Source organism: Sesamum indicum, linkage group LG6 (genome assembly GCF_026168435.1).
Source record: "Sesamum indicum cultivar Baizhima isolate 11 linkage group LG6, ASM2616843v1, whole genome shotgun sequence".
NCBI classification, from domain to species: Eukaryota; Viridiplantae; Streptophyta; class Magnoliopsida; order Lamiales; family Pedaliaceae; genus Sesamum; species Sesamum indicum.
This window is the reverse complement of record NC_142662.1, coordinates 27850925-27878429: the sequence shown is the minus strand read 5'-3', so window position 1 is coordinate 27878429 and position 27505 is coordinate 27850925. Positions and strand designations below refer to the sequence as shown.

The following is a 27505-nucleotide window of genomic DNA, read 5'->3' as shown; positions in this document are numbered from 1 at the left end:
GGAAGGAGACTGACCGGGCTAGAGGAAAGTACTATAGGAAGCAAGGGCGAACAACAGGGGAGGAGAGGAAAGTACTATAGGAATCAAGGGGAGGGGAAGGAGACTGACCGGGCTAGAGGAAAGTACTGTAGGAAGCAAGGGCGAACAATAGGGGAGGAGACTGACCCGGAGCTTACGTACCCGCACTCAGTAGGCGAGAGACGGGGGAGTACAGTGACTGTTGTGCTAACAGTCAATTAACTACGATCAATGTACGCACTATGGCTAGAGGAAAGTACTAAAAGAAGCAAGGGGGAATAACAGGGGAAGGAGATTGTCCCGGAGCTTCCCAGCCCGAACTCATTAGGCGAAAGATGGGGGAGTACAGTGAGTGTCAGAATTCGCTCGTTAAGGAACTGTCCTAGCCAATTGGAGTGTCCCACCCTTTTAAAGTAGCTTGTGATAATTAAGCCTCCAAATGCTAAAATCCTTGTACTCTCCTATTTGAATTGCGCTCCGATTAATTAATAAATTGAATCTAATTTTTTAGTAGGATTCATGTGCTAAAAAAGAAGTTATAACGCTTTATCAATATTTTATTTCCAAGTGCAAATGCAGACACGTCAAACCGCCCTAGAAAAATAAGCACGACTCTAAGAACTTGACAGAAGACAACGCTGCAACAATAAATCCTCTTTCGCCAACAAGCGCGACATATGAGTCCCGTTTGGCGGGTTTCTGTTTCTTCTAAGTGAAAAAAACGGGGTGAGTCGCGCCCGGCGCGGGAAGGTATTTGCGGATGGCGGATGATGAGATGCCGCCGCCACTAAGGCTGATGAACTTCGTTTCCGAAGATCAGGTTTCCCTAACTTTTGATATCATTTTATTATTTCTTTCTCCCGTAATTTTTTCCAGTTAATCCCGTTGGCATAACAAAAGCTAAAATAATGAGCGAGTTCAGTTGGAAGAAGCTCGAAGGACTCGGGGAGCTCGAGTAGACGATGGTACTGCTCAGAGAGATAGGTCACTTTACGAGGTCTGCCTCTCCCTATTATAACTTTCCGCCGCCATTATTTTATATTGTGTTTTGCATTAAATTTCACTCCTTCGTTATGATTTTTATGATTCGTTTAACACACTCTAAGTTGGAACATGTCTTGGATACTGACACAATTTTCCTTTACGTTTATATGCACTGTCAAAGTTTTGCTATTGCTGATGTCAATTTCTAACATTCAAGAATAAATTCTGGAAAAAAAACTTAAGAACAGAAGGGGATGGGAGAAAAGATAAGAACACACCGTGTTGGGAGAAAGACATAAACTTAGTTCATTTCACAATAATCCCCAAGAAAATGTCTCTCTTCCCTTTTACATGGAGTTGCAGCAGCCAAAATCGACAAAAAAGTAAAAAGTGAAAAGCTACAATTGATTTCTAAAAATGTCGTTCTCAACTTTTCTTCATCTTGATCTCATCTGCTCATCCTCCTCTTAAGCTTCAAAAGCACAAAACTGCAACTCCATAGCTTCGCCAGCTATGCATCTTTGTTGGCTCTCACGTGTCCGCTTGTCGGTCCTTCTAGGGATTTAGCAGCAAAGTTGAAATCCCCAATTTCTTCCCCAATTCGGCCGTGCCTTAATCCTCCTGAGACGATGTCGTCATCTGCGGGAGAGTTTAATTTAGCCCCAATTTGAATCAAACCTTTGATCGAACAACTCCCATTTATCTTCTCCGTTCCATGGTCAACATCTAAAGTCGCGTTTGTCCCCAAAACCGTGACATTCCTTCCCCCTTTTTTCTTCCTTGTCCCCAAGGAATGAACCTTGGGAGCTTTGCCTCAATTACTTTATAATCTTCCCAGGTGGCCTGTTCTGGTGAAGAATGTGACAATTGGATAAGAACTTGAGGAACTCCCACATTATTACGCGGAATGAATCTCCTAGCTAGGGTAGCAGCTCGATAAATCTTGAAGACATCATCTTCAAGCTCGGGCAAATTCAGTGAAGGGAAATACTTAGCTCCAGTCTTTTTCTTCAGCAGTGACACATGGAAAACAGGGTGAATTTTGGACCCAGGGGGTAGATTGAGTTTACAGGCAACTTTACCAATTCTTTCCAGCACTTTATAGGGTCCAAAGTATTTGGCAGATAATTTGAGTTGTTTTCTGAGTGCTAAGCTTGTCTATGTGTAAGGTTGGAGCTTAAGAAATACCTCATCTCCTACCTCAAACTCCCTCTCCGTCCTTTTCTTGTTTGCGTATATCTTCATTATGTTTTCTGCTAGCTGCAGTTCTCCTTTAATAATTGAGTGATTTTGATCCTTACCTGAATTACCTCCAACATCAATATCGTGGTTCTGCAGTAAGGCCTATATAGTTAGATGGTAGGATAACCATAGAGAACCTGAAAGGGACTGGGTTTAAGACCTGTGTGAAAATTGGTATTCAACCAGAATTCTGCAAGGGTAAGCTAGTTCATCCACTTTTTTGGTTGTTGGTGACACATACATCTTAAATAATTCTCCAGACATTGGTTGATCCTTTCTATCTACCCATCACTTTCTGCATGGTACGTAGAAGACATATCCAAAGAAACCCCAACGAGATCAAATAACTCCTTCCAAAACTTGCTGGTAAAGGTGTTGTCTCTGCCCTTTTACATACAGCAGCCAAAATCGACAAAAAAGTAAAAAATGAAAAGCTACAATTAATTTCTAAAAAATGTTGCTCTCAACTTTTCTTCTCCAGCTTGCTCTGATCTGCTCATACTCCTCTTAAGCTTCAAAAGCACAAAACAACAACTCTATAGCTGCGCCAGCTACGCACCTTTGTTGGCTTCCACGTGTCCGCTTGTCGGTCCTTCTAGGGATTTAGCAACAGAGTTGAAATTCCCGATTTCTTCCCTAATTCAGCCGTGCCCTAATCCTCCTGACACGTCGTCGTCATCTGCGCGAGAGTTTAATTTAGCCCCAATTTGAATCAAACCTTTGATCGAACAGCTCCCATTTATCTTCTCCATCCCATGGTTAGCATCTGAAGTCGCGTTTCTCACCAAAAGCATGACACAATATGACTATAGTTCTTGGCATGGCATCTTTCTATCCTACTGCAAGTCAATGTCTTTGAGATTAAGTCAGTTTCTGGTTCAACTCTACTCGAGAATTCATCATGTTTCTTGTAGTTCCAGTTTTATTTTCCGTACAATCTCAACTGCTGGTAACTGGTTAGCAGTTCTATTTCACTGAACTCCCAGGCTGAAGTTACTGAACCGCTCAGTATCCAGTTAGAGTACACCTGTGACAAATATTATGAATGTCCTTTCAGCTCAGACACTTCTGAATTGGTCTTTTCTTTCGTGGTCTTCCGTCTTGTGCATGTCTTAGTGTGTGCAAGCCATTTTTACATCTCTGCTCATAGGTTCTCAGATTCAGACTTCTAGCTTGAGCTTTACTTTCTTCTTGGAAATTGCAGATTCTAAAGGAGAATAAAGATAAGAAAGATGCTGAATTCAATGAACGCTTCAAGCATAGTGAGTTCTTGATTTTTTTTCTGCAAATATACATCACCTTGAGTTATTGGAATGTTGTGTTAAAATATTTTCTTTCCCTTGGGAAACATTAATATAGTTTTGACCTGAGAATGGCATCATTCCAGACCTGAACAATAACTAGTTTACTAGTTGAACTTTTTGATAATGCATCTCTTTCCCTGGCTTTTGTGTTGCAATAGTTTAGGTAATTGAAGCTGTGCATCATAACTTAATTGTTTCTGTTTACTAAGAGTGAGCCTTTTGGTGACAAAGATCCAGGTCTTGCTTTTGACAGTGGCTTTGCATTGATATTTGACTTGCAGGACCACCAAAAGCTCTGGACGAAGATGAGACTGAATTTCTAGAAAAATTAGAACTGGTGACTCTCTGTCTGCTATTGATTTTTTAATTATTACAGAAATAACAAAGTTGTAAAATGCTTGCATGAACTAGCCATTCTCACTGAATTCACACCATTTGTTACTGTTGCTTGGCACACATGATATTACATGCTCCAAAATTGCATAGGAGATCTTGGAGGACTGAAAAATCAGGCGTAGCTGAGAAAATAAACAATAGTTTTTCTGTGGAAAATAGAGAAAGAGAAAAACAAAAAGAGAGTTTAAATCTTCTGAGAGTCCTTGACTCCATCTTTTAAGACAATTTATAACCAGTGGATTCTAAATCATGCAAATGATTTTTCCTTTCTGTGGTTTAGCTGTCCAATTCCTTTGGAGGCATTTAGTTGGTTGACCTAACATCAAATGGATATTATAAATATAAAATGTCAGTTCTAGGAAACACATGGTTAAGGTTTTTGCTGATGCTGATACTCAATGCCATCTGCTTTGTCATCACTGATACCATTCCTTGCCCCTCATAGTATCTAATAACTGGTGAACCTAGTACCAAATTGGAAAAGAACAAGCAAAAAGATTGAAAAGTAAAAATTTCAGAGTGACAAAATGCGTTTAGAGCCATGATTATTGGTTCTGGTCCGACTGATGTGCTGTCACCAAGTTGAAGTTTGAATTCAAGATGGTGTCAGAATGAAGTGCTTTTTTCTCCATGGGTCTCTTTATTCTCTAGGTTTACCCTGTATGCATCTATACGTTTTAGAGTAAACTGGCGCTCACTTTCATGTATACTTACTGTCGGGATAGTTTGTTTGTGTCAAGTTTCTGATTTGGCTTTTCTCTCCTTGCAGTCGAGAAGAGAATTCGAACGTCAAATGGCTGACGAAGAAGAGAAACAGCTGCGTGGTTTTCAGGTGTATTTCCTATAACCTTGAACCTGGTCATTTGATATCAATTTGGCATATAACATAAAATCAACATTATCTCCACTTTTGGCTTCTAGGCAGCAGTGGCATCACAATCTGAAGTTGTACGTGAGCTAAAGGAGACACCTCCAGTTCCAAAAAGTCAGGTGGTTGCACGTGGTCACGTACATGACTTGTGTTTATGCATTTAGATGTAACAATTCTTTTCATTAACTAAGTGTCCCAGTAAGGGACCAGCTTTTCCTCTCTTCATTTATCCCCCCTTTCCCCCATCATCTTTGAGAGTGCGTATGCTTGTTTACGTTGGTGGGTGTGGGTGGGCGGAGGCTTGAGATAATATGAAGAAGTGTTTGGTTGCATAGGATCAAGCTGCTTTATATTTTTTGCCTGGCTTTGTGAGGCTATATTTCGTATTCACATATGATAATTGATTTCTTCAGATAGATCTACTTCGAAGCCTGGCAATATTTTGAGTTTGGAAATGTTTGTAGAGTCAAATAAGTAATGCAAGAAGAAAGCAGGCATAGCATGATGGATCTCCATAATTGGGGGTGGGGGTAGATAGAGGCTAGAGAGGTGTTGGGGGCAGGTACAGTTGGAATGATATGATGAAGTGTTTGGTAGCATAGGATCAAGCTGCTTTATATTTTCTGCCCGTCTTTGTGAGGGTATATTTCATATTCACATATGAGGATTAATTTTTTCAGATTAAATCTACTTTGAAATGTTGTGAAAGTTTGGGTTTGGAAATGTTTGTATAGTCCAATAGGTAATGCTAGAAGAAAGTACAATTATTTGTTCATTTTGTCTGATGAATATACTAATTTGTTAACATACTTATTGTAATCTGAGAAGGGGACTGTGGTATCTGGCACAATTTGACTGCACAATGACAGTAATGGGTGGAGGCAAGAGGAGGCATCATAGTCGAGTATGATTTAAGCCTTGAGGGTTCTGGAGATTGAGACTGGTATGTAGAAAAAATTAACCAGAGTATTTAAACAGGAGTAGCCAGCAGTGAGTGGGCTGGTGGGTGGAAAAGGATGCCAGAAATAATCTGGCACCCCAATTCTGATACGAAGGTTGATGCCTTCGGGGAGATGGTATGAGTTTGTATTATGCTTCATCCTTCAACAGTAACATTATACGTACAAGGTTCAGAAATGTAATCGATTAGTTTTCCCGACTTTATTCAGGAAGATTCCGTATCGGCCCTTTGATAGAGAAAGACTCTTGTGCCTGCGGAAGATCATTGGTGGGTAAATTTCTCTAGTTCAGAATAGATCGAAATTGTTGCAAAATTGACTATTTGTCCCTATGTTGAAAGTGTTGCCAAAACACCAAGATGTGTTTAAATAAAATTATTGAGGAAGAGGAAGATGAAGCAAAGATGAGTAAAAGAATTACACCATGAAAGGTTGGTGCTTAGGAAATTTCCCGTGAAGCCTCTGGATACTGATTCTGTGGTTGCATTTACTGAGATGGAATGAGTTCGGTTGTGTATTAGAAGTGATCTGCAAAGAAAGAACCAGTTTACACGAGTTCTTGGATCAATCGTGGGTTTTACATTAAGGATCTTAAATGGTTGAGTTGTACTCATGGCTGAGTTTTGTCAATCTTTTGAATCTTGGTTTATACCAGGACGCTAGATTTTGGTATAATACCTAGATCTCCAAATAAAAATTTGTCTTTCCATTATGCCCAATTATCAGTGTTATGTCTTCAAAATAGAAACAAGATTTAAGGGTTCTTGAGTAAATGGGAGACATTGAACTTCGTAATATACTTGTTAGGAGATGTCAAACACGTGAAAATTTATGACTTGGGCATGTAGTTTGTGAGATTTGTCAGGTGTCTTCTTGTTACCTCTGACTATGACCATACTTTTGTCTCCATGTTGCTCGTCCTTTGATAGCAATACTGGATGATGAACTGAGAATATTTGTAAATGCATGTTTTTTCAGTGTATTGTGAAAATTGGGTTAGAGTGACTGTAGACGACATAAAAGCTTCCAACAGTGAGTTATTTATTATACTGTAATCGACACAGGATGCTTGGGAGTCGGACTAGCTCAAAGAACTTTTAGATAGATGCCTCAATTGTTAGGACCTGCAACCACTTGAAGAATTCGTGTGGTTAAACATCACTTAAATAGTAGGCCTTTGGTAATGATATTTAAGGAGTACAAATTTACGATCTCATAGCGGTACAGTTAAATGCGTATGGCTTATATCAAGTCTGAAATGCTTTTTATCTATTTTTTTTTTTGTAGGATAAAAATTCAGTAGCAGGAAGGAAGAATCGTGAAGGTCGTCCTTTAGGCATGATAATCAAAGTGAAGAAAGCAAAAGTGGAAAATGGAGATTCGGGAGAAACACCAACAGGTGATAGGAAGGAAGCTGGGGAAACCACCCAAAAAACATATAGCGATATGGATGTGTCCAGGTGTGTGAGCATCAGTGGTCTGGTTTCATATAGTGATGATGAAAGCGAGGAGGATAAGTGAATTTGTTTTCGTGAGTTTGTGGTGTTGGGATATAAGTAAGATGATGAGCAATTGGGGTGATGTTGGACCGAGTTAACACTCCACGTTGTTCGATTTCCCTCAAATTAATATATGGGGGGGTTGGCGGGTTGTGAAATTGTAATTGTATGCTCGGCTTTTCTGAGTTGGGGGTGGGATGTTGTAGCTAGTCTTGCTCAGTATTGGAAATTGGAGACACTCTTTTAATAAGAACAATCACATTGGTCATTGGTGAGTGGATGAGGAAATACGTCATCCCTTGCGTCATCAAGCTCCGACGACCCGCGGTCCCACACATCTCGCAGTCAAACGGCAATGGATCCCGCATGTTTCACCATTACACTAGTGTTGTTATTTTTTTTTGATATGGTACGCTAGTATTATTTTTTTTACTATAATAATAATCATCAAAAGGAACTAGCAGGACTTTGTCACAAAAAAAAAGAAATCGTGTTGAGAGATGGAGTAGTAGAATGCAGTAAACAGATACTGGAATATAAGTTGATGATAATCCGATTCCATCAACCTAGTCCTAGCCAAGAGACAAAACTCAAAATTAGACGAGTAGACCCATTTTATCAATTATAAGAAAATTAAGAGGCAGCAGTCATGTGAAGTGCGACTAATGATGCGTAAAAGCCATCTTTGATGTTGATTAGAGTGTCGTGCTTCCCTTTCTCAACTATAACTCCATTCTTGACAACAGCGATAACATCTGCTCCCTTGATGGTTGATAACCTGTGAGCCACGACCACCGTAGTCCGGTTCACCATTACTCGATCTAGTGCATCCTGAACTACCCTCTCCGATTCGGCATCCAATGCACTGGTTGCCTCGTCTAGTAGTAGTATCTTGGGACTTTTTATGATGGCCCGTGCAATGGCAACACGCTGCTTTTGTCCGCCAGAGAGTTGGACCCCTCGTTCTCCCACCATCGTATCATATCCCTGTGCCAGCCCACTGATGAATTTGTGGGCATTCGACAGCTCAGCTGCAGCTGTGATTTCTGCCTCGCTTGCATTTCCTTGCTTTCCATATGCGATGTTGGCACGGATCGTACCATTAAACAAAACAGGCTCTTGGCTGACAAGTCCCATCTGCTGTCTCAGCCATTTCAATTGGAATTTGTCAATCTCAATTCCATCTATTGTAATCACGCCCGAGTCAGGATCATAGAATCTTTGCAATAACGATATCACAGTTGATTTCCCACTTCCACTTTCCCCTACCAAAGCAACTGTCTGAAAGAAACATCACTGCATATGTCATCACCCAACAACAAAATTTACTTGATTCCTAAATCAAACTTAGGAAGCATACCTTGCCACTGCGAATTGCCAGGGAAAGGTCCCGGAAAATCTGAACATCAGGCCTACTAGGATACTTGAAACTCACGTGTCTCAGTTCAATTTCTCCCTTCAAACTTTCTAGCTTCACCCCAGACTCATCACTTGGATCAATCTTAGATTTTCTGTCAAGAATAGAAAATATAGAAGCAGCTGCGCTCTTAGCTTTGCTTGAGTCAGGAGCTAATGAACTTGATTGGGAGATTGCTATTGCTGCCATAGTTAGAGCAAAGAAAACCTGCAACATTTACATATATGTAGTACAAAACTTTAAACAGAAGCAAGCCAGTAAGTTTGTATGATCATGATGTGGTGGACTGAGCACTTACACGGAATACATCTGTAAATGTAATTTTGCCATCCTCAACAAGTCGAGCTCCCGCATAAAAGCTTGTAGCATACACCAGAAACAGCAACCCAAAAGATAAACCAAACCCTATTCCACTAACCACTCCTTGTCTAATCCCATTTCTCATTGGGCCTTCACACTTGTTTTTGTACATTCCCATTACCTTCTCTTCTGCACAGAAGGAAGCAATTGTTCTTATACTACCAACAGCGTCATTAGCTACTTGACTTGCTTCCTCGTACATCGCCTGCAAACATTCAGAGGACACAAGCGCCAACATATGTCAGATTGTTTAGAAAATATGTCTGCAACTCACTTCATTGCCTAAATATATCTAATTAGTAAAGGATGAGCAATAAAAACCTTTGCGTCTGCACTGAACCCTTTGATGAACCTAATCTGCACGTATCCACTCAGTCCTATCAGAGGTATCATAGCAAGGATGATAAGTGCCAACTGCCAACTTGCTTCAAAAGCAATAGCCAGTCCCACAACTGCCGAGGATAAATCTTGAACCATCTGTGCAAGTGCATCACCAACTAGAGCACGAACGCTAGCAGCATCAGCAGATAGTCTTGCTCCAATCACACCACTTGAATGTTCGGGCTCATCAAACCAACCAACCTCCGTGTTAACCACCCTCTCAAAGCACATTAATCTTATTCTCCTGATCAACTTATTCCCTGCCACTCCAAAGAGATATGTCCTTCCTGGATATGCAATTAATGATGCCGCCCCAAGGGCCACAAACATGAAGGCCCAGAATTTTGAATCCTTGCGTAACTTATGCGGCGTCTCATAAAACGTTTTTATCACACTTGAAATTAATATACCAAAAACAGGCATTATTGCACCATTAACAATCGCAGCTAGAGCACCCAGTATCAGCACAGGTACTTCGGGCTTATTTAGACAGGCAAGGCGGCGAATGGGGACTTTCGGAGGCTTTTCAGATGTTTCAGGGGAAGCCACATATGCATTTTCTAATGTGGAATCGGAAACATGAAGCCTTGCAGGTAGACCAAATGATAATGATTGATGACGGCTGCTACTTCCTCTTCCGGAGGACCCTCTACTAAGGGAGCGCACGAATGACATTTTTTGACTCGAGTGTCGACCAGAATCCATCGAGATGTCTGATTTTTCTTTTTCATCAATGTGTTCCAAGTCTTTATTTGCTTCTTGTAAGCGTATGAGCTGAGAATACGCCCCTTCAGGATCCTGGAGTAGTTCAGCATGTGTGCCTGCGCCATTGAACTTAGTTAATCCAGATAGTCTTCTTTAAACTCCAGGAGAATTGTTAAGTGGGAATTCTCTTTGGAAGTTGTCTTATCTTCCTTGTTCAGTGGAAAACAGCATTTATGGTATATGAAACTGAAATAGTGTATGGATCTCTAATAACAATTTAATAAAGCCAATAAACGACTGATGAATCTTGTAACTGTGCTCGCTCTCTCATTGGCAATCTCCCAAGCAGTGCAAAAATTAGCATGATTCTACTTGTAGGATACCTTTTTCAACAATCTTTCCCTGATGGATGACTGCAATCATATGAGCATTCCTAACTGTAGTTAAACGATGAGCAACAATGACTGTTGTCCTGTTTACCATAATCCTGTCTAATGCCTCTTGCACAATTCTCTCAGATTCTGCATCTAGTGCACTTGTAGCCTCATCCAAGAGTAGGATTCTGGGATCCTTCAGAATTGCTCGGGCTATTGCAACTCTCTGTTTCTGTCCACCAGAAAGCTGAGTTCCATGTTCACCAACCATGGTATCAAGGCCCTGTGGGAAATTTGCATTAAACAGCAATTAAGCATAAACTGACCTCTGGGGTTTAGTAACTAGAGAAAAGTTTAGGACAAAACAGGTGTTCCATACACATGCTTACACAGCAGGCCAGGTACGAGAAATCAAGGATGGAAAAAAAGAAACATGTAAATTCAAAATGACAATAAACCTGGGGCAGTTTATCAATGAATTTAGCAGCATTTGCTAGTTCTGCTGCCATTCTTATTTCCTCAGTAGTTGCATCATCCTTTCCATATGCAATATTATCTTTAATGCTGGCTGTGAAAAGCACTGGTTCTTGGCTGACAAGACCAAGTTTTGACCTAATCCACTTGAGCTGGAACTCTTTAAGATTGATTCCATCAATTAATACTTCACCAAGCTCTGGATCATAAAATCTCTCAATCAAACTTATCACGGTTGATTTCCCACTTCCACTCTGTCCAACCAAAGCTGCTGTCGTGCCACTAGGGATGAATAGAGAGAAGCCTCTGAATATTTGTTCATTTGGTCTGGCAGGATAGCTAAAATAGACATCTCTTAGTTCTATGTCCCCACGAATGTCCTCGAGTATTTTCCCTCTGGTATCATATGCATCTATTGCAGGTTTCCTGCTTATAGTTTCAAACATCTTGAAGGCTGCAGCCTGACCTGCTGCAAACGCGGTCATGCAAGGAGATGCCTGTCCTAGGGACCTGGAATGAGAAGAAAGAAACACATCGAGACATTATTATGTCATGACAAAGTCCAGAAAGTGAATAAAACAAACATATACAAGTTAAGAAAAGTTGCAAGTACTACTCACATGGAACCAGTTAGCACTGCAATAATCACATTAAGCACTTCTCCCCCTGTATAACCCTTCTCCAAGATCATCTTTCCACCAAACCAAATAGCCAAGGCATAACTGCAGAATAGAATGAACATAACCGATCCGAATCCTAATCCACTAGCCCACCCTTCATGTACACCTGATTTGTAGGCCTCCACAAGGGACTTTTCATAGTCAGACACAGCTTGCTTTTCCCCAGTAAATGAGGCAACCTGGATGGGTTTTCCAAGGTTAGGTTATTCTACGGGCAGAAAAAAGGTGAAGGGTAAAGTCTGAATAGAAGTATATTTTGTTTTGATGCAGGTGCAAACTAAATTCTACATTAGTGGCATACAGTTCTGATGGCGCCAATTGTCTGTTCAACCACAATTGCAGCCTTAGCATATGCATTTTGGCCACGAGATGCCATCTTGGATAGGACATGGGACATGATTCCGCCAGATATTACGAGCAAAGGAATAGATGATAGCATGACAAGGGTAAGGAGCCATCCTTTAATAAATGCAATCACAAAGCCTCCCACGAATGTTGCTAACAGCTGTATAAACTTTCCAACCTGCAGCATAACAGTAAATACCAAAAAAGAGAAAAGAAAATAAAATGGCTTGACACAATCTGTCTATAAAATAAAACATGTCATTGTATTGGTATTAACAAAATATCAATAGCACACGAGGAGTAATACCTTCTCACCCATGGCATCTTGAATTAGTACAGTGTCACCGGACATTCTTCCAATTACTTCTCCTGTATTAGTTTCCTTATCAAAGAAAGCGACATCTTGTCTTAAAATTGTTCTCAGATAGAGACTCCTAATGCGTGCTGCTTGTCTTTCACCAGTGATCATCCAGCAAGCCACCTCTGCAAGACATTAAAAAGGAGTTTTTGTTGACCTGATCAGCACCAACTAATTCTATATTTAACGTGGTTGGATGCACTTACGCAGAAATGCTGCTACACCACATCCCAGCGCCAAATACACAAACTTTAGTGCTACCTGCAACGGGGTTCGGGTTGAGTATGAGAAACCAACATAAATATTTATTGTATGAAACGGATACCACAGAAACAAATATGGATTTGAGAAAAATGTAGGAAACATATTAATGAACAAGTGTGGAGGTTTACCTTTGAGACAGCTGAGACAACGTCTTTGGTTTGGGTTTGGCCGAAAGAATCAATCAAGTCCCCGAAAAGGATTGTCATAAGCGGAAGGGACAAGCCGTTGCCGATGGCGCCAATTGTACCAACAATCATTAATATTTTGTCAATGGAATCAGCAAAGGCAAATAGCTTATAAAAGGGCACTGCAGTTGCGGTCTGGTTTCTGTTGTGATCTCTGCTTCCATCAACGCCAGAAGTTTTAGCGGCATCAGGATGGGTTGCAGATGTGGACGCCTCATTTGTTGATGAAGTGTCTGCTGACATCGTAGCAGACACCAAAGCTGCTTACTCAACTTGTGGGCTGGGCTCTATAATCTGCCTGTAAACACAAATCAATGGAAATAATATGGAAATGAGGAGTAAGAGAGAGGCAGAGAAGGAGGCAGGAAAGATTGAAAGTTGGGTGTTACAATCCAAAAGGTGATGTAATTTTCATTTTCATAGAAAGCAGAGCAGAGGAATGGGAAACACGCACAACTGGCAACAGCAACTGAACCAAAAAAGAGAAAGAAAGACGGCGCCTTTATCGGAACATGAAAAGAGATGCAGTCCAGCTACCCAACTACAAATTTATATAACGAGGAGGAGGATCATCCACTGGTGTACTAGTGCCCAAAAGATGCACTATCTCTATTTATAAGACCAGTAATCAATAAATAGGGTGTTAAAAGAAAGGCGAGATGAAGAGAGAGATTGTGAGAGGGAAAGTAGGAGAGTTTTGTCCATAAACAGAAAGAAGAAAGAGAGAAGGTAATAAAAATAAGAGAAGAGGTGTGTACCTGTTGAGGTGAGGATGAGGAAGGTGAGGGTGAGGGTGGGGGCTGAGTCTGAACTAAGGAAAGGAAAGCTTTGCAACTGCACAACTACATAACGTCTTTAGCACAGCAGATCCATTCCTTGAACTAAAATTTGATTACTTTATAGAGGAGGGGTTGGGGTTGGTGTTGGAATTGGAATAAAAGGTGGCTTGATGAGGAAGCATTAAAAAATATATTAACATTTCCATCTGCAATCTGCAATGCAATGTGGTCAAAGACTTTGTCCATCTTTCCATGTAATAATTTGGAGAGTGTGCGGTGTGTTTTATGTAATTACTGCAACAGTAACATATGTGGATGAATTTAGTAATAATAGTATTATTTATTTATAGTTCCTTCCTCCTCCACCCTACTAACAACTGATCACCCACTCATCATAGCCATAGCTGGTAAGGTTTGTCTCAGTAGCCCATCATCCTCTCCTCCTCATCATCATAAATACACAAAAGCTGGATTCTGGGGAAATGAATTCCAATTATATACTATCATTTGTGTCAGTTTTGTGTTTTACAGTAAGAGTCTGCACTCTGCACTCTGCTCTCCTACAAATAAACTATTATTAGTAATAATCAATAGATAAAAGTTAGTAAATAGAATAATTGGGCATCGCATCCCATGTTAAACAACTTTACTTTACATACAATGAATATATAGATATAGATGAATGGATTTGTGATGCACAACTCACCAATAACTCTTTGTTATTGATTTATTTGTAAGAAATAATTAAGAATACCTGAATTAATTAGAGCAGTTCTTGTCTATATATCTATACCTAATTTCTTCTCCATCATACTAATTACTATTATTAATCTTTCAAATGAAGGAATACACATACACATACACATACTTATTAATCATACTAAGTACGGCCCCACCCCACCAACTAATTACCCATTAAATCATGTCTGCTTTGCAAATGCTTTTCATTTTCATTCTATAATGATTTTATAAATTATTTGGCACACCACACCTATAATAATAATAATAATAATAATATAAATCTATTGCTGCAGTAGTGATGTGGAGGGTGAGAGTGCGGAACAGAACACAACACCCTCCAATCGCGTCGCACCTCTTCCAACACTCTTCACTTTTCCAATGCTAAAGTTTTAATGCGATTGGAATCAAATCGTAACCTACAGTTGGTTTCACTTCGTGGACTCAACTTCCGCAAAACCCCAAACATACAACCTATTTTTCTTCCATTCCTACAATTAATACTATATTATTTAAGGGTTATATATACTTTACACTCTTCAATTACATATTTTATTTTATTTACACCCATAAAATATAAAAAAGTTATAAAATCATCCCTAATATAATAATTGACATTGATAAAAAAAAAATGCCCTTCGCATTTCCTAAAATATATTTAATTATAATATCTCCCTCAAATTGTTTTTAGTGATTTAAAATTATACTCACATTTTATTTTAAAAATTAATATTTATAATTTATATTTTTTTATAAATTATGGAACACAAAAAGTATTTACAATCTCAATATATGCTAATATATTTTATAAAGTAAATAAATTATGTTAAAAATTTCATGTAAATATGTGTCAAAACATAATGCATATAATATTATAGAAAAAATATGTTATATAACTTATATAATTTTTATTCAATTACATCTCCACATAATAAAAATATATCATATCATTATTTAAAAAAATATAGAATATTATATACTAATTATAGATTTGCATATTTTATAGTATATATATGTTTGATGTAGTATTTTGAATTTGTGTTGATAATTATTTTTAAAAAAAGTTCAATATATATAACAACAAAGGCACAAATTATATAATTTTTACTAATAGTGTAAAAAAAATATAAAAATTATAAATGTATGGAGCTTATATAGATTTCATACTCAATATAAAAATTATAAGTTTTGAATAGTGTTTATTTTAAATAAAAAACTTATAATAATTCAGATTATATTTAGGAAAATGATTGTAATAGAGATATTTTAAGGGTGTAAATAGTAAGAAAATTCTTATCATAAAAAATATATATATATATCATGAGGGACCATTTTAGTACGTTTTATAGTTTAGAGGTATAAATGCACTTTATTCATAATTTTGGGTTGCAAAGTACATTTAATCCTATTATTAATTGATTGGTTGATGTGCAATCGTGGGCCCTCTTCCAAAGCAAGGCCCAAAACCGGTAGGATTCGTGTGTTTAGGTGGGCCAAACCCTCCCAAAATCCAATATTTAATGACCGACCTAATGACTTCAAGACCGTTACTTAACTTGACAGTTGGAGTAGTATCGTTGGAGGCAGCTCTGACACTCCTAGTTGCCAGTTTGAGATAAATATAATCCAGGATTGCATTTACACACATGAAATTGATTCCCAAATAGTGAAGAAATATAATATTATGTAATGGTTGATGTGTTGAAGCAGAGGTTGGAGATGTTGGTGTTGGACGCACCATGGTGGAGAGGAGAGTATGGCAACCGGGATAACAGTAGAGCCCTGTGTACCTAATCCGGAATAGGAATTGTTGGAGGGACCGCCGGGTTAGGATGAAGAGGAGGAGGCGGTGGCGACGGAAGGAAGTCTCTGACCACACAGGTGTGACACTCAGTTGCTCTGCACCCCTCGCAAATTCTCCCACTGCATTAAGGAATTGTGCTGCTCCAAGTCCATCACATATGCTGTGGCAGAAAGTCAGCCCAAGGCTTCACGCATGACCTTTGCTGCGGTCAGTCCATGTTTAAACACATGCAGTGTTCGAGCATTGCAATGTAGAACCAGTAACCTGTCAACCACTGATAATTCAAGCACCACTGATGGTGTTGGCCCTGATGGTGGAACCAACTTCCTGGAGATTCTGGTTACAGCGAATTCCATGGGAAGAAATCTGGGCCTAACAGATTACTACAAACAGAAAAACTACATGGAATGTTTGGATGGTTTTCAAGATTTTATGACGAATTGAATTCAGCACATTCTATTATGCAATTCTTTTGCAGCTTGGCTTAGAAGTATTTGAAAAAATTGTGTGGTAGGTAACCATTCACAATCGATGTTAGGTGTAATCAAATGATTTACAAGCAAATAATAAAGGGAAAGCATCAGGTTCTGGATTAAATTGTGTAGTAGAGTATTAGTGGCATGAAGTAATTCAGCACTTACTCGATTTGATGCCAAGGGCAAAGGGATTCGAGTGCATTAGTTGACAAGATCATATTTGGATTTCAAATACATGTAAATCAAGAAACCATCTTGATTAGCAGCAAAAGTTAGTGATATGGAAAGGAAATAAGTCAAGATATATGCAATATTTCCTATTAATGAGAAGTTTGATTTGGGGAAAGTCAAAGTTTAATTACGGCAGTAGTAGCAAGGTTAAGGGGATCATGGCTTCATCAAAGGAATCAAGGCATTAATGGGGAGACCGAACTAGCCTTCAAGAAGTTTCCATCCATGCCTACATCCAGGAATGAGGGGCGAGATAGTAAAAATTCCATAATTACCTAATTTAGCGAGTTAGTATAAATAGGACCTCTCTTTGTAACACAAGGACGATGAATCTTTCTTGGAAAAAGTATCTATTGTAGAAGGGAAGATTCTTTGCTTTAGATCACAGCTATCCTTTGCTGCATAGTTTGATTGTAACCCGATCAAATATTCAAGTAAAATAACAAGTTTAGTTTATTCTTGTTAATTCCTAATTAAATTATTAGTTGAGTAATATGAGTTAGATTAGAGTAGTTAATTCCCCGCCATCGGTAACATATATAGACTATTAGATAGAAAGAAACAGACAAGTCATTAGGGAAACAGAGAATATATAGTAGGGTTGTCAAATTCACATCAAGTAAAATGTCGTTGGCATTAGCAGAAAGAAGAATCCTAGAAATATAAGCAAAAGAGATGATGATGATGACAATGGTGTACGTAGGTGAAGTGGTGATGTCTAGTATGGAGTATAAGGGTTGAACATTTGTGGTGGTTGATAAGGATATCCATATGGAGGAAAGGTATTATAGGGATTGGGGTTTTTTGGTGCAGGATCCTTGTTAGTTTCTGGCATAAAAAGATTACTGGAACACTCTCCAAATTGAAACCAATGAAGCTCTAGACGACTGGCTTTGCCTATCTTCTTCAGCAGTTGATTTGGATGAGCTATCCCGGATACTTCCACCACTCCATTTTGATCCATTTTGAAGCGTGCACCTATACACATAAAATTTTTGGTTTAATTTGAGCATATAAACCACACCAAGCACTACCTACCTCACCCATTAATCCTACCTTTGCAATTCCTGAGTACTGCTAATACTGCCTTTTGCCATCCCGGTTTGCTAGCATCCACTTTTACAATACAAGTCTGCAATAATGTGTTAAAAACTAACTAAATGCCAGAGCATATAAGTACTAAAGAAAGAAAGTGGTATGACCATGAAAGCTAGGTTCTCCTCTCTCAAAGGTTGAGGTGCTTGTGCCGTAAACAACTTTGTAAAGAGAGGTCTCAATGGTCTCATCAACTTTTTGTACCAGTTGCCGAGTTTAACTTTTTTGTGGATCTTGATTGGTTTCCTCACAAAATCCATTGATCCCATCTGCCAATCATTATAAGATTTGAAACTAAAATTACGTTTAGTTGAACAACACCATAAAAATTAATTAGTCTATATGAAGATGAACAATTACCAAAAGAAAAGGGGGTTTTACGTACCAATTACTGCCGCACCACAATTCAAGGACACCAATATCTATTATTATTATTATATATTGTAATCTTGCAGCTACCCTTCTCAATATAGCTAGCTATTTATACTAACACAATCACAGACACGCATCAGAATCTCACTGAATCCCGCATTGTTTGGAAAACATATGCAGCTTTCTAAAACTTCTCTTCTTGCTTCAAATACAGCTTTATTTCCATCACCACAATTCGGACTCGGAGTGGATCCCATACAGTACAGATCGACTACAGACCATATGACTATATAATTAATTCGAATAATTAATCATCAAAAAAACTATATACATCATATGTGGTCAGACATCTGAATTCATGTCAACAACTACTCTTAGATCGATTTGGTCCTAATTCTACAAATCGCTAATTATGTGTATGATGTTAACACAGAAAAGGTTACCGCAAAAGCAAGAGAGATCGTACATACGTATGGTCTTTCTGTTGAATCAAAACGAACAATGAAATTTGGATCTTTTTTATTCAATTTACTGAAAAAGAAAGAGGACAAATCCATCAGTTCAGTGCAACGAATCATCAAAGCTGATATATATATATATATATACTGATTTTGAGTCCATATATATACACTTATATGTAATTTCACTTTCACTAGCTAGCTACACTATGGCTCTTAATTAATTTATTGCACCACCATCTTAACTACCTATTCTCCTCTAACTATACTCATACTTGTTCACCCCTCCATATTCTTCATTATATATAAAATTCCAACAAGTCGTTGTTCAAGAAGACGATTATTAATTAAGATGAAGCAGCCATGTGGAGCGCCACGAGTGATGCGTAGAAACCGTCTTTGATATTGATTAGAGAGTCGTGCTTCCCTTTCTCCACGATTACTCCATTCTTAACCACAGCAATAAGGTCTGCTCCCTTGATGGTTGATAATCTGTGAGCCACAACTACTGTTGTCCTGTTAACCATTACGCGATCCAGTGCATCTTGAACTACTCTTTCAGACTCAGCATCCAATGCACTGGTAGCCTCATCTAATAACAGTATCTTTGGGGCTTTTATGATCGCCCGTGCTATCGCTATTCGCTGTTTCTGTCCTCCTGACAATTGAACTCCTCTCTCCCCCACCATTGTATCATATCCCTGCACCATTGTTAATTAATTTGTCTCAGCATTTCTTGCACTGTGATGATAATTAACTAATGAATGAATCAGGCGGTGTTTTTTTCATGAAGAAATTCCCGGTTGTTAAAATTAACCTGTTGCAATCCGCTGATGAATTTGTGGGCATTTGCTAGTTCGGCTGCAGCTATGATTTCTGCTTCTGTTGCGTTCCCTTCCTTGCCGTAAGCAATGTTATCTCGGATTGTTTCATTAAACAAGATTGGCTCTTGCCCCACAAGTCCCATCTGCTGCCTTAGCCATTTCAGCTGGAACTTCTGAATATCAATCCCATCAATCGTGATCACACCTGAATCAGGATCGTAAAACCTTTGCAATAAAGAAACCACAGTCGACTTTCCACTTCCACTTTCTCCAACCAGAGCAACAGTCTGAAACGTCCCACAAATGTATGCATTATATACTAATTAGTATTTTTAAAGTCCTTACGTAAAACTCTGTATAAGATAGTTTCTTCAGGTGCAACTAATGAAACAACGAGATGAACAAGAGTTATGGACTATACCTTGCCACTGTGAATTGTCAATGAGAGGTCCCGGAAAATTCTAACATTAGGCCTAGTAGGGTACTTGAAACTGATGTGTCTTAATTCAATTTCTCCCCTGAGATTTTCTAGTGTCGTGCCAGATTCATCACTTGGATCAATGTCTGATTTTCTGTCTAGGATGGCAAATATAGAAGCAGTCGCGCTCTTGGCCTTGCTTGAATCTGGGGCGAATGTGCTTGATTGAGATATGGCCACTGCAGCCATGGTTAGAGCAAAGAAAACCTGCAGGATGTGAATAATCAAGGTTATTCTCAGATTTCCTCCTCGTTGGATCTAAATAATATTCTTCAAAAGTATTACCGAGAAAGTGCAGCATACTTACACGAAACACATCTGCAAATGTTGTTTTTCCAGCCTCAACAAGCCGTGCTCCTGCATAGAAAGCCGTGGCATAGGCAAAGAACACCAAGGCCAACGACAGACCAAAACCTGTTCCACTAATCAATCCTTGCCTTATACCTAACTTCACCGGGCCTTCACACTTCTTTCTGTATACTTCCATTACCTTGTCTTCTGCACAATAAGAAGCCACTGTTCTTATAGTTCCAACAGCATCATTAGCCACTTGACTTGCTTCTTCATACATCACCTACAAACATAAAGGCAAACAATGAGGGAAGGTTATATAAGTCTGTTTTAGTATGCACAATCAAAATTTTGTTTATCCTATGTATGTTAAAAAGTTCTGTTATCCCAAGTCTTGAACTACCTTTGCGTCTGCGCTGAAGCCGGTCATGAATTTGAGTTGCACAATTCCATTTAATGCTATCAGAGGTACCATACCAAGGACGATAAGTGCCAACTGCCAGCATGCGATAAAAGCTATAACCAATCCCACTACTGCTGCTGCAAGATCCTGAACCAATTGTGCCAGTGCATCACCCACTAAAGCACGAATTGTAGCCGCATCAGCCGAAAGCCTTGCACCAATTACTCCACTTGAGTTTTGAGGCTCATCAAACCAACCAACCTCCATATTAACCACCTTCTCAAAACACATCATCCTAATTCTCCTTATCAACCTACAACCAGCAATGCCGAAAAAATATGTCCTCAATGGATATGCAACTAATGACACCACGCCAAGAACCACAAACATCAGCGCCCAGAATCTTGAGTCCTGCCTTAACTTATGTGGCGGCTCGTAGAAAGTCTTAATGACGAGGGAAAGTAATATGCCAAAAAATGGAACTATTGCCCCATTTAGGATTGCTGATAGAGCTCCTGCTGTTAAAGCTGGTGCCTCAGGCTTGTTGAGAGCAATGAGTCGGCTTATTGGGACTTTTGGATGCTTATTGGGTTCATCAGTTTCGAGATCATCATATTCACTTCGCGAAACACTAAGCCCCCTGGATAGGTCGAATGTGATTGATAGTGAACGGTGGCTTCCACTTCTTGGCCTAGAGGATCTCCGACTAATTGCATGGAGAAGTGATGCTCTTTGGCTCGCCTGCCTACTATATTCGTTACTGTAAACTGGTTCAGGCTCATCAATGGGTTCCTCTTCATCTTTATGTGCTTCTTGCAATCGTATAAGCTGAGAATACGCTCCTTCAGGGTCTTCCAGAAGTTCAGAATGTGTACCTGATTGTAAATTATCAGATATACACTGCAAATGTTAGGTTTTCCTTGTGATGATCAATATTCATTTATTTTTTTTGTCCTTTCTCTGGAAGAGAAAGAAAGACAGCCAGTTAAAGTACTGAACTCTCACCCCCAAATACATAAATACACAGCACATCTTATTTGCCATTAATGTTTAAGTCTTCTGCAATCACGTAATATAGTTTGTTAACTCTTGAAAATTGTTATTCAATACGTGTTTCGTCATTAGCTTCCGTAAGCAAAAGATAAGAGGATGAAGGTATTTGGAATTGACCTTTTTCGACCATCTTTCCTTTGTGAATGACGGCAATGATGTTGGCATTTCTAACTGTGGTCAAACGATGAGCAACTATAACAGTTGTTCTGTTAACCATAATCCGGTCAAGAGCCTCTTGAACAATTCTCTCAGATTCTGCATCTAGTGCACTAGTTGCCTCATCCAAAAGCAAAATTCGAGGGTCTTTTAAAATTGCTCTGGCTATGGCGATTCTTTGCTTCTGTCCACCAGAAAGCTGAGTCCCATGTTCACCAACCATGGTGTCCAAGCCCTGCACGGCAAAGTTTAGCAGTCAACAAAGGATCCTAGAAGGCTAAACATGGTTGAATCATCATGCTTGTTGCCCGAGCATTAAAAAAAAAAAAAAAAAAGAACCTTGGGCAATTTATCAATAAATTTAGCAGCATTCGCCAGCTCCGCTGCTGCTCTAATCTCTTGATCAGTTGCACCTTCCCTTCCGTATGCAATGTTATCCTTGATGCTACCCATAAAAAGTACAGGTTCTTGGCTGACCAGACCAATTTTCGACCTAATCCACTTGAGCTGGAATTCTTTGAGATTAATCCCATCAATTAGAACCTCACCGCCCTGTGGATCGTAAAACCTCTCTATCAAACTAATCACAGTTGACTTGCCACTCCCACTCTGTCCAACTAATGCCGCGGTTGTGCCACGAGGGATAAACAAAGAAAAGCCGCTGAATATTTCCTCAGTTGGTCTGGCTGGATAGCTAAAATAAACATCTCTAAGTTCTATATCCCCACAGATGTCGCTCAATATCTTGCCCCTGGGATCAAATGGATCTATCTCGGGCTTCCTATCTATAGTCTCAAACATCTTGAAGGCTGCAGCTCGACCTGCCGCAAATGCTGTCATGCAAGGTGATGCTTGTCCCAGAGACCTGAAACAGACATATATCATGTTAAAGAATACAGACACAGAGATTTGAGAAGTAGATGAATAATTATTTATTTGGACTATACTCACAGTGAACCAGTTAAAACTGCGACAATAACAGTAAATATTTCGCCCCCTGAATGACCCTTCTCCAAGATCATCTTGCCGCCATACCAAACGGCCAAAGCATAACTGCAGAACATCATAAACATAACTGATCCAAGACCAAGTCCAGTAGCCAGCCCCTCATGCACAGCTGATTTATAAGCTTTTTCAAGGGACTTGCCATAATTGGACACTGCTTGCTTCTCTCCTGTAAATGAGGCAACCTGGACATGTAGGAATCAACTAGACAGTTTAATTACAATGGAAATTAGGGTGCTGAAACTGCATATTTTCAGATAACTGATTACTTAAGAATGCTATTAAGTATTAGTATAATTAAGTGACAACTCACAGTTCTAATGGCGCCAATAGTCTGTTCAACAATAACTGCAGCGTCGGCATATGCATTTTGACCGCGGGAGGCCATCCGGGATACAACCTGGGACATGATACCGCCGGATATCATGAGTGGAGGAATGGATGAGAGCATGACGAGGGTGAGGAGCCACCCTTTGGTAAAGGCAATCACAAAGCCGCCAAAGAATGTGGACATTAACTGCACGAACTTCCCAACCTGCATAACTAATGAATTGGTGAGTTATTATGTATTGGATTGGATGCATGTTTTTATGTATATGTTAAGGGTATATTAAGGATAGGATTGTGTATGCATGAATGACCTTCTCGCCCATGGCATCTTGAATAAGAACAGTGTCACCGGACATTCTTCCAATGACTTCCCCTGTATGTACTTCCTTATCAAAGAAAGCAATATCTTGCTGCAAAATAGTTTTGAGATAGAGACTCCTAATTCGTGCAGCCTGTCTCTCTCCAGTTATCATCCAACATGCCACCTCTGCATAATTAAGATCATCATCATCATCACCATATACATACATGCATAAACCACCTTGTTAATTTCCAAGTTTGAATGAATGAATATATATATATATATAATTGATCAGAATTAACTTCAATATTGGAGGTGCATGCTGGTAATGGTAGGAGATTATATATAGTGTACTTACGAAGGAATGCTGCTGCACCGCAGCCCAAAGCGACATACACAAGTTTTAGTGAAACCTATTATATAACAAGAAATACATAAATGATGCTAATTAGTAGTCATATATAGAGTAGAGATGAGAGAGAAAGAGAGGTGGGTTTATTTCTTGAATACTACCTTGCAAACAACAGGAAGTACTTTATCATTTTGAGATGTACCAAAAGCATCAGCAAGTTCGCCAAAGAGTAATGCCATGAGTGGGGAGTTGAGGCCGTTGCCAATGGCACCAAGGGTTCCCAGCAGCATCAAGAATTTGTCCCACCAATCAGAAAATATGAAGAGCTTGTAAAATGGAACAGCAGCATTGTCATTGTCCTTTGTGTGCTGCTGCTGCTCGGCATTCTCGCTCTGTGCTTCCATATTGTTTTGGCCTCTGCCGGCAAAAGCCTCTTCTTCTACAGGCATCCACACAACTCAACCGGCCCAATGCAGATGATGATATATATGAATAATAATGAATAATGAATAATGAATGAATAGAATTGAGTGGCCTCGCCTTGTTTAATTCATTATTTGGTGTAAACAAGAATGGTGAGGAAATGAAAATGAAGGCACGACAGAGAGAGAGAGTTTGAGTTTGGAGAGGACGACGAATTCAAGAGTGGCAGGGGAAGCAACTAATATATATCGATGACATTGATAACATGTATTATTATGTAGGAACGTCGAAAGGAGCATAAGTTGGTAGGCTGGGTAGCTTCCAAGGAGGTGCTCATGATTGATCATTTCTTTTATTTCAACCAAGTTTGAATTTTGAATTTTCGATTTTATTAATAACTATAATAATTTTGATTAATTATTAAACGCTTTGCCAAGCTCAAGAATATATTATATATATGCACAATTGATATTATGATTATTGAACTCAATCAATATATGCATAGTCATGTGATATATATATATATGTAAACAATAAAGAAATATGTACATATATATATATATATAAAACAAAAATAAATCTCAAGTAGAGGGTCAAAAGTTGGGTTGAAGACCATTTCAGCAGCAGATACCATAGATACAGCTGTTTTTCCATTACATTACATTACATTACGGAGGAAAAAAAACAAAGAAGAACGCGTAGGAAGTGATGAAAACTTTGACCATTTCATTTCAGCCACAACTTTTACTGTGTTTTTGCGGATCCCATCCATATGTCTTTTTCTGGTATTGCCTAATTTCATCTTCATCTTCTATCTTATTAATAAATGATGCATGAGATGGCAGCAGCGGCATATCTATGAGAAGTTGATGAGCTACATTCACTTTAATTATCTATCAGTAGCTTTTCATAAAAGTAGTAATACTGTTTAGTATTCATTAAGATGGGATTGATTATTAATGGAATGATAACAAAGTGTTAGTTCATACTCATTTATCAGAAAAACATAAATGTCAACGGTGGAAAACAAAAATTAGAAAAAGAAAAAGGGGGTTTGGTCAGAAATACTGAAATAGAAGAGAGAGAAATTAGATGAAGTAAACCAATCTCTTTCTCTCACCATCCACTCCATATATTAAACAACTAAGATATGAAATTGACAGAGAAACTAATAATTAATAAAATGGAGTTTTTATAATTACTTACCCACCCAACATCATATATATGCCTTTTTTTGTCTTATTTCTATTAAAGATGAATATCAACAGTTAATAGTAGTGGGAGTGTTTATGTGCAGTAGAAGAGGACTAGTGACTAGTTCAAGTCTATTGGTCTATTATTGAGTTCCAACTTGTTGTACGTAGTGGGGTAGCTCAGCTCATCATCACCTCCTCCTCAACATTCATATATTCCCACTATAATACTAATAATCAGCACATGTATGTAAATAACTGCACAAAATTTCAAGATATTGCGTTTTTACCCCCCCTCTTTTTTGTCAGAGTCAAACTTGTTCGGGTGTTCCACACCACCACCCACCTACCTACCCACCCACCCACCAGATTCTCCCACTTTTTTTTTTTTTTTATCAACTTGTGCTTATTTGGTCATTGTTTTCACATGAATCCTCATTCATTCCCTTCTATTCTATTTTTTCTCATTAATTTTTCAACTATCTAATTAATACTTCAAAACCACATTACTTAATGCCTCAACATGACATCCTCTTTCCCTTGTTTAATTATTTTCTCTTTATTAATTTAATTAAATGTTGACATCTTTCATCACATATACATATTCTGATATAGAGCAAAACATGTCTGTTTTTATATATGATGATATATATATATGTAAAAAATATGAGATTCTTTGTTACTCTTTTTATGAATCAGGAATATATATATGTATATAGATTTTTCACCAACTCTCTGTCTCAATTACTAGTTAAATAAATGAAGAATAATGTGGAAGCAGGCTTGAGAAAAAATTCACATGAATATATGATTGATATAATTAGTGGAGCAATAGTTAATTGGTTTGGGGCATGGGTAGGCGTAGAAGCACGACACATTAGATTCACTTAATCAAACTATAATTAGCCATCCAAAACACTAGCATTAGCATTAGCATTAGCATGCATGTTAATTATTTCTGATTAAGATAGTATACCAAAATTTACATATTGGAATTAATTGGGTGCACTGTAATTTTATCCAACTTAATGATTGATTAACTTGTCTTTTGAAAAAAAACAATAATAAAGATTGATGAATAGGGTAATTAGGAAGGAATTGGTTAGTTATATAAGTTTTAGGCATGTGATGTGAAGGGTAAGTTGAAGCAATCATTCAATTGTTTTTTTTTTTTTTTTAATGCGAGTGTATGGGGGGGAAATAGAAACCAAAAAGAAGAATGACGAGTACTGAAGAAAAGTGGATTGATGAGACTTGGTAATTAATTTAACGTGGAGGGAGGGAGGATCCTTTTCCTGCTGGAATTGGGAACAAAATTACAAGGACCAACTCCCAATTCTTTCTTTATCTAACTAATTAAAAATGGGTAGGTGGGAGAGAGACGTGCAGTGTGGGATGTGATTGAATTTGTCAAAGCTCCACCAAAGGAGTTGAGAGATTCTCTCGTTCAAATAAATTGAAAATTGTTACACCCTTTTCGTTGACATTTTCCATTTATATGTATATATATGATGATGATACGTAATGCTGAAACAAGATTGCAATCAGCAGCTGCTAATAATTCTTAATTTTACCTTTTCTACTTCCCACCTACCCCTACCCCTACCCCTACCCGCTGTTATTATATGTAGGATAGATATTTTCACCCTTAATCAAAATATCATCCATAATGAGATCATATATACATATTTGAGTGGAGGGAGGGAGGGAGATTAGCTTATGAATTAATGATGATGATGGGAGTGGAGTCAAGTCAAGGTTGAAGGCTGCTTTTAATGGTGTCTGTGTGTGTGTGTTTTGAATTTGAATTGGAGAATTGCTTCTTCACCTGCAATTGCAAACCCCTTTTCCCTTCGGCTTAGGCCTTTTCCGCTCCTGTCTCCTCTCTTTCTTACCTCTACCTCTCCATACTCATTGCGTAAGGGCT

The 27505-nt window shown here is 38.6% G+C and overlaps 3 protein-coding genes across 4 annotated transcripts; 1 reads left to right on the top strand and 2 right to left on the bottom strand.

The window, feature by feature from the left end:
• The first annotated feature begins 592 nt into the window (after positions 1-592).
• Positions 593-7730, top strand: LOC105162986 (NEFA-interacting nuclear protein). 2 transcript variants are annotated; one of them, XR_016066005.1, is made up of 9 exons: positions 593-838; positions 941-1015; positions 3449-3506; positions 3830-3885; positions 4714-4776; positions 4866-4934; positions 5644-5891; positions 5985-6043; positions 7062-7236. XR_016066005.1 is itself a non-coding variant. In XM_011081175.3 (7 exons), the coding sequence occupies exons 1-7, from the start codon at positions 779-781 to the stop codon at positions 7293-7295; spliced, it is 615 nt and encodes a 204-aa protein (XP_011079477.2). In that variant the 5' UTR covers positions 597-778; the 3' UTR covers positions 7296-7730. The 2 variants fall into 2 exon arrangements, 1 of the variants encoding a protein (XP_011079477.2); XM_011081175.3 differs by lacking the exons at positions 5644-5891; positions 5985-6043 and having other exon boundaries at positions 597-838; positions 7062-7730.
• Positions 7731-7740: 10 nt separating this feature from the next.
• Positions 7741-13733, bottom strand: LOC105162985 (ABC transporter B family member 4). The gene is made up of 12 exons (XM_011081173.3): positions 13575-13733; positions 12760-13114; positions 12574-12628; positions 12317-12492; positions 11966-12187; positions 11605-11843; positions 10969-11494; positions 10520-10793; positions 9372-10252; positions 8989-9255; positions 8634-8897; positions 7741-8554 (listed from the first exon to the last, which is right to left on the bottom strand). Exons 2-12 carry the CDS (start codon positions 13057-13059, stop codon positions 7907-7909), a joined length of 3852 nt encoding a protein of 1283 aa, XP_011079475.1. The 5' UTR covers positions 13060-13114; positions 13575-13733; the 3' UTR covers positions 7741-7906.
• A 5075-nt stretch (positions 13734-18808) lies between these two features.
• Positions 18809-24619, bottom strand: LOC105162987 (ABC transporter B family member 4). The gene is made up of 12 exons (XM_011081176.3): positions 24124-24619; positions 23969-24023; positions 23621-23796; positions 23293-23514; positions 22926-23164; positions 22314-22839; positions 21936-22209; positions 20766-21640; positions 20379-20645; positions 20015-20278; positions 19587-19880; positions 18809-19470 (listed from the first exon to the last, which is right to left on the bottom strand). Exons 1-12 carry the CDS (start codon positions 24409-24411, stop codon positions 19117-19119), a joined length of 3834 nt encoding a protein of 1277 aa, XP_011079478.1. The 5' UTR covers positions 24412-24619; the 3' UTR covers positions 18809-19116.
• Positions 24620-27505: the final 2886 nt, after the last annotated feature.